At 34.8% G+C, this 7783-nt stretch overlaps 1 protein-coding gene across 4 annotated transcripts in view; it reads left to right on the top strand.

Moving 5' to 3' along the window:
• Positions 1–831: 831 nt before the first annotated feature.
• The window catches only part of LOC106875378 (retinol dehydrogenase 13), a 9834-nt gene continuing 2882 nt past the window's right edge, over positions 832–7783 (top strand). The window contains exons 1-7 of one of the 4 annotated variants that reach the window (XM_052968719.1): positions 848–928; positions 1348–1426; positions 2823–2918; positions 4730–4848; positions 5392–5547; positions 5935–6039; positions 6845–7054. In XM_052968719.1, the coding sequence (XP_052824679.1) occupies positions 2830–2918; positions 4730–4848; positions 5392–5547; positions 5935–6039; positions 6845–7054 (679 nt within the window). In that variant the 5' untranslated portion in view covers positions 848–928; positions 1348–1426; positions 2823–2829. Of the gene's footprint in view, positions 929–1335; positions 1427–1584; positions 1843–2822; positions 2919–4729; positions 4849–5391; positions 5548–5934; positions 6040–6844; positions 7055–7783 lie in introns of those variants that run through there. The other 3 variants (XM_014923479.2, XM_014923478.2, XM_014923480.2) reach the window with 3 other exon arrangements.

Genomic DNA, 7783 nt, shown 5'->3' with positions numbered 1-7783 from the left:
TGAGAATAAGTGAGCAGGTACCTTGTCCTCTGACTGTAGCAAACAGCAGCATAACACCACCATCTTGTGATGAGAAGGAAGAAATGGAGGCCAAGCAAAACTTCCAAGCTATTGAAGAGAGTGCAAAGGGCAAAAAATAAAAAAGGAAAATTACACCCCTACAAAAAAGAGTAAACTCCAAGAAAAATAATAAAAAAATGGTGAAAATTCCTCACCTCAAGAGAAAGCCAGAGGTTAAACAGACATGTAAAACTAACCCAGTACTGCTGATTGTCAATGGAGACTGGAGAATATTTCACAGAATTGCTATGCACATGTGTTAAGTGATAAGTGGTATAAAAATGTTCAATTAAAGAAAAAATACCCTTTTCACTATCCAATCACCTCAACCTCCACCCCCACCACCATCATCTCCCCTTTCTCTCTGCCTTTCTTTAACCTCACCATTAGAACATCACCTCTCTTATAAAATTTGGTTGTTTTCTCTATGTTTTGATAATTCCGACCATGAAAACCTATCTCTGAAAGTCATCGGTGCAGCTCTGTTTTCTGATTTTATGAGCATACCCACAGGTGTTGGAGATATTGTATTCAAAAAAGCGGTCATAGTTGATGTTAGAAAGATAGTGTATAATGCAATGAGGGTGATTCGATCGACAGCCGATTTAGATATTTCTTGCTTTGAATCATTATGCGAAAATATATTTTTTTAATAAAATGTTACCCAATTAGGTTTTCTGCTTTGCAATACTAGTTAAGAGTGGTTTTATTACACAGGGAGGTAACTCTTGTGGAGCGGTTCATTATTTTGTCTGCTCTTGTTATATGGCAATAAAGTCAAAGACAAAATAGGCAAGTTCGGGAACTCGTAAAACGTGTTGAATTATTTTATGATGTTATTTCACCGTATCAATAGTTAGCTTTCGAGGTAAGTATGAATGCTATTATTGCTGTTTAGTGAAAACGTAAAAAAAAAAAAAAAAAAAAAGAAAATTTATTAGTGGGTGGTATTCAGAAGGTGGAGTGCGAGACGTTTATAAAACATGAATTTTAAAATTTCATTAAAGGAGACAAAAAAGGTCCCCACTCCATCACCTTTGTTTTTTCTTTGAATTGTGGGATGCTAAAAAACATTTGTAAAAATTAGGAAAAAATCAAAACGGAGAAATTCCGGGACGGCTATACCGAAAGTCCCAGTCCTAATCAAAGTTAAATTTAATCAACAATATCTTTCTCCATAAAAAAAGACGTTTGTAGTTTTGTGTTAATATTAGAAATAAACATGAAATTTGAGTGAAAATAGTCGATTCCTACAATTCATCTGTGAAATAGATGTCCTTATTTCAGTCGACACCGAAATTCAACTGCCGGTGTAACCCGAAATATATACATAACAGAAAACAAAACCCGAAATAAAATCTGATTGGTATGTAGATTCTATGATTATTGCTTTATTAATCAACTATATTAATTTTATAATAATTTAAATACCTTCAAACTCTGTAAAAATATATTTGGATCAAGTTTTTTATTTCTAATCTCTTAAAATAATGCAGATTTTCATGTCATTGCAAAGGTCATAAAAGTCACCGGTACTCGTTGTCGTTTATCAATCAGCATTTATCGAACAAATCTGTGATCAATGGTATTTCTAGCTCTAGTAAATTATCCCGTCTTAGTTGTCGCAGCCAGTACACCTTATTATTCCAATGAGCCCCTTTTTTAAAGGCAATAACCCGCAATTTGAGGGAGCTTGGTTGCTGTTTTGTTGACGCGTGCTTTATTTGAGTCCTAACTTCTTTATTAAAAAATTAGGTTTTGTGATACAAAACTAAAACAATGGTACTTATATTTACCTATTTTATGATGTTTTGATGTAGAGGTTAATGCTTATAAAAGACATAATTATATTCATGTTTGCAATTTAGTTGAGGAAAAATTTTGGAACTGTAATAAAATCGGCATCGACTTCGTTTCTTTCATAATTTTGTGAAAAATTCCTAATTCTGAACTAAATTTTCCAGGGATACGTTTCATCAAGTGTAGATTACGATTATGTCGGAACTTTTGGAAGGAGGAGAGGATTTTCGAATAATTCAAATATTTTATAATGGGCATGAAGGTTTAGATATCTGTGGAGTATCTCCTCCCATTATAAATGGTTTTGTAGTTTCAAGGAGCTGGAACAGGTCGCCGATTTGTGAGGTGATGAGAATGGCTCCTTAGTACATCATACAGTCGATACAATAAATATAAATAGAACAATGCATATATGTGCCAGAGGGAGATAAGAGAGACACAACCAGGTAGAATGTTTAAGAGAAGATTTATTGATATGTTAACGTGTGTTTGTGTGTGCGTCATATATACTGAATAATAGACAGGCTGTCATAAGAATAAGATGTATGTGTGTGTATGTAAGCATAGACGTATGCGTGTTAAGAACATATAAGGATGGCGATGACGAGGAGACAATGAGTCTCTAGCCAGCGAAGTGATAAGTAAATTCATAGATACAAGAATGATAAGTACTAGTTCATAGTCAATTGTTCACGATAGTTGAAATACTGTATCAAGAAGTTGCGGCGATGATGTAGAGCCGGTTGTGGCACGTGTTGTATATGAAGTTGTGGCAATGATGCTGCTGCCTGGGTCACTTGGTGCAGGAGTTTTCACGGGTTGTATATTCGCTGTTGATCCATGGGTGAAGTAGTTCATGAACAGTGCAGTGTTGTAACCTGGGTGAGTTTTCTTTTACTTGTTTCAGTCATTTTGATAACATTGAAAAATTAAAATTTCTCCATCTTACATTTTTTTAAAAGGCATGAAATGGCACGAAGACTTCAGCGATCACTCAACAAATTTTTTTATCCCTTAAGTTTCATTGGAACAATTGCTGGTGCTTCAGTATTGCTAAAGTAAGTTCTGTATAATTGTATGTGAGCAGCTTAAATTAATTATTTAAGATATCCTCCTCCTCATCATCAACAACAACAACAAATATTTATTATGTAACTTAATGTCAGTTTGGCTGACATCAGTTTTCATAGTTAATATCTATGTAAGAAAAGCACATAAATTGGTTTGTCACCAAATAACAAAACCATGTAAAGTGATTAACCTTCAAATAATAAAATATGTAGACTGATTTAATCTCCAAATATAATTTCAGATTTTAGCACCCTACCAAGAGTGAGGTTAAGCTGATGACAATGCTCTCCCACCCACCAAGCCACCAGTGCTCAACTGGTACATACGCATTTTCCTGACCTTGAAAGAAAGAACGTCAAAGTTGACTATGGCAGAATTTGAACTCAGATCATAAATGTCTGGCATTTTAATAACCCTGCTATCTCACCTCCTTATTTAATGTGCAAATATCAAAACCACATAAATTGGTTAATAGCCAAATAACGAAACCACATAACTAATTTAATCTCCAAATAAAAAATCCATACAACCCAATTAATATCTAAACAGAAACCATATAATCATTCTTGACTGATATCTAAACAACAAAATTACTTTAACTGGTTTATCTTCAAATATCAAAATCATATAAGCTTAACCTTCAAATAACAAAGCCACATAAACTCTATAACAAAACTACACATCCTGTTTAACTTCCAAATTACAAGTCCATATGAGCTGGTTAATATTTAAATACCAAAACCATGTCATCATCATTTTAACATCCATTTTTGTATGCTTTCATGGGTCAGATGGAATTTGTTGAGGTAAATTTTCTACAGCTGGATGCCCTTCATGTCACCAACTTTCATCTGTTCTCAACTAAGGTAATATTTCCCCATGACCAGACATATTTTTGTGGAAGTTTGGTAAAGAAGGATACTTTTTGCACGATGGTGACACTCATTTACAACTACCTTGTGATGTCAAGACAAGGAGATAGTAACACACACACAATGGGCTTTTGTCAGCTTCCATCTACCATATCCACTCACAAGGCCTTGGTCGACCCAGGGCTATAGTAGAAGACATTTACTCAAGGTGTCACATAGTGAACCTGGAACCACATAGTTGGGAAGCAAACTTCTTACCACACAGTGACTCTTATAACAAAACTACATATACTAGTTAATATCCAAATAACAAAGCCATGTAAACTGGTTAATATTTAACAAAACCACATAATCTCTAAGAAAACTACATATAGGCATAGGAGTGGCTATGTGGTAAGTAGCTTACCAACCACGTGGTTCCAGCTTCAGTCCCACTGCGTGGCACCTTGGACAAGTGTCTTCTACTATAGCCTCGGGCCAACCTAAGCCTTGTGAGTGAATTTGGTAGACAGAAACTGAAAGAAGCCCGTCGTATATATGTATATATATATATATATACATGTATGTGTTTGTGTGTCTGTGTTTGTCCCCCCAACATCGCTTGACAACCGATGCTGGTGTGTTTACGTCTCCGTAACTTAGCCGTTCGGCAAAAGAGACCAATAGACTAAGTACTAGGCTTCCAAAGAATAAGTCCTGGAGTCGATTTGCTCGACTAAAGGCGGTGCTCCAGCATGGCCACAGTCAGAAGATTGAAACCATTAAAAGAGTAAAAGTGTATACTGGCTAATATCCAAGTACATAATTATTTACTGTATCAATCAGTCTCTAATTTTCTTACACCAGTCTAATTTATGGTTTAAGATTTAAATCAGAAAACATCAGAGTAACTAACTATTGGAGTTATATGTTTTTTATTTTGTTAGGGACTATCTTGGTGGTTCCAAATATGAAGGGAAAGAGAAGATTGCTGGTAAGACAGTCGTCATAACTGGAGCCAACAGTGGCATTGGGAAGGCTGTTGCTACAGGTCTGGCATATAAACGTGAGTTTATTTCTTTTATTTATATTTCCATTACATACCCCACTGACTCTCCATCAACTTGTCCCTCTATCATGCTTTAGCCTTGATATAAAGCCACCTCCTCGCTTCCTTGAACACACCACCTCACTTAGTAGCTGGAGTTATTTCCCCTGTTCTCTCTCTCTGTCTTGCAAGTTACGTAACACCTTCTGTAGGCCAGTGGCATGAAAATGCACCCAGTGCACACTGTAAAATGGTTGGCATTAGGAAGGGCATCCAACTGTGGAAACTATTTCAAAGCTGACACTGGAGCTTGATGAAACCCTGCAGCTTGCCAAATCCTGTCAAAGTGTTCAATCCATGCCAGCATGGAAAACATGTTAAATGCTGCTGCTGATGAAAGTGAGATTTTTCTGTAACATATGCTCTGGAAATGACTAAACTATGTTAGCAAAAACTTTAGGTGGACTAATGATTTTCATTAAATGTTATATTGGATTGAAATAATTCATAGAGTGTTAAAATACATTTAAATCTGAAGAAATGTATGTATTTCTTTTCTAGGTGGAAGGATAATTCTTGCCTGTCGTGACATGGAACGATGTGCTGAAGCTCAGAAAGAAATTATACACCAGACTGCCAACCTAAATATTCACTGCAGAAAACTAGATCTTGCTTCCATCAAATCTATTAAGGCATTTGCTGATGCATTTAACAAAAGTAAGTGACTGTTTTTTTTTTTTGCTGAAATGCACACATTAAATCAAAGACTGGAATTTATAGTATTGTCTTTTATTCTTTATATTTATTTCTACACAATATGGGAAATACATTTCATAATTGTAAATATCAATATGAATATAAATGAATTCATAATATTGTAATTATATATTTTTTTACATATATGTAATTCAAAGGCATTTCCTCGGGTAAAGTCTTTTCTTTAAGATAAACCATCTACAGATATACACTCTTTTAACCGATATTTGCAGAAATGCTTACTGAGGATCCAGCTCAGATCTTAATCCCTTTTACTTGATACATGTACCAAACACACACATGTTTTGGTCTAAAATACTTAGATAACTGGGCTACTTATTTTTTCAGCTGAAAACCGTTTAGACATTCTAATCAACAATGCAGGGGTGATGTGCAGTCCTAAATCCTTAACTGAAGATGGTTTTGAACAACAGTTAGGTGTAAATTATTTAGGTAAGTTGATTGTATCGTTGACATAGCTTTATCATCTCAGGTGTAAAAAAAAAAACACTACATCATTTCAGTAGGAAAACAAAGGTAATAGAAATTAGATGTCTTCTGAAAGAAATGTTACTGAGCCATAAATTTCAACAAAACTCTTAACTGATATTGTTATAGTTATGGATGGTCATCTTTTGCTAGTTAAACACCTGGACTATATATTTAATCTTCACTTCAGCTTTATTATTTTTATTATTTTAGTTTTTTGTCAAAGATCTTTTGTCACACATTCTGTGACCTCTTCAACAACTTTTTGTCCCATGTGTTTCCTCTTCTATCTATTTCATTTTAAAATGGAATAAGCAGAACAAGTGAAGACACATGAGATAAAGAGTCACTGAAGAGGTCACAGGATGTGTGACAAAGCGCTTTGATAAAGAAACTGAAGCAATGGTAATAAAGCTGAAGTGAAGGCCAAATATATAATATGTGTTTAATTGGCAAAATATGACCATCTCCAAGTATAACAATATCTGTTTCAACACATGATTTCACATCTGCAATCTTGCAAAAGAAATACTTAAATAATATTATCACTAATCAGTCAAGTATAAGATTGGATTGTTAAGGAATTATTTTACATAAATTAGAATGTTGCATAAAAGCACAACGTAGCATCAGCCGAAAATTTGTGTCTACATATTATTCTTCCCTTCACCATATCTGCATTATTATTTTCATTTGTGATTTATTTGCTGAAATCAATTCAATATGAAATTTACTGTTGAAAATTCAATATTTTTGTTAAATTTTGCAGGCCATTTCTTACTGACAGTTTTACTTTTGGACAAATTAAAAAAATCTGCACCAAGTCGTATTCTGAATATTTGTAGTCATTCTTTTAAAAACGGTTCCATGAACTGGCAGGATTTGAATAGTGCACAGAAGTATGATAACCGTGAGGCATTTTACCAAAGTCACCTAGCAAAAGTTCTCTTCACAACTGAACTCAGCAGACGACTTCAAGGTAAACAGTCATTATCTATCGTATAATGTCAACATAACTAAACAAAATATTTTGGGGGTTTATTTAACCATTTAACATTTAAACTGGTCATATCCAATTCAAATTTTCTGCCTGTTTTTTGTTTAAAGCAGCCACGTCTAGCCTTTCACACCTGCCCGGCAATGTCATCCTAAAAATAAACAACCACATCACCAAATAATGCATGACTCATTCAAAACAATGTGAATAAATACGCTTTACATTTGACAGAGTAAACTGAATGCTAAATGGTTAAAATCTAAGCTATGTTAATCCCTTTTTTTATTTTACATTTTTTATGATACTACTTGAATTTATTTATTTTTTGTCAAATATAATTTTTACAAATGCTATCCTTCCTGCTAAAAATACCAATTAGTCTTCAGCTATAAGTATATATATATATATATATATCATCATCATCATCGTTTAACGTCCGCTTTCCATGCTAGCATGGGTTGGACGATTTGACTGAGGACTGGTGAAACCGGATGGCAACACCAGGCTCCAATCTAATTTGGCAGAGTTTCTACAGCTGGATGCCCTTCCTAACGCCAACCACTCAGAGAGTGTAGTGGGTGCTTTTACGTGTCACCCGCACGAAAACGGCCACGCTCGAAATGGTGTCTTTTATGTGCCACCCGCACAAGCCAGTCCAGGGGCACTGGCAACGATCTCGCTCAAAAATCCTACGGGAGCCAGTCAGGCGGT

This window comes from Octopus bimaculoides, chromosome 6, assembly GCF_001194135.2.
Source record: "Octopus bimaculoides isolate UCB-OBI-ISO-001 chromosome 6, ASM119413v2, whole genome shotgun sequence".
NCBI classification, from domain to species: Eukaryota; Metazoa; Mollusca; class Cephalopoda; order Octopoda; family Octopodidae; genus Octopus; species Octopus bimaculoides.
Note: the sequence above shows the minus strand (reverse complement) of the source record. Positions and strands in the feature narration are given on the sequence as shown.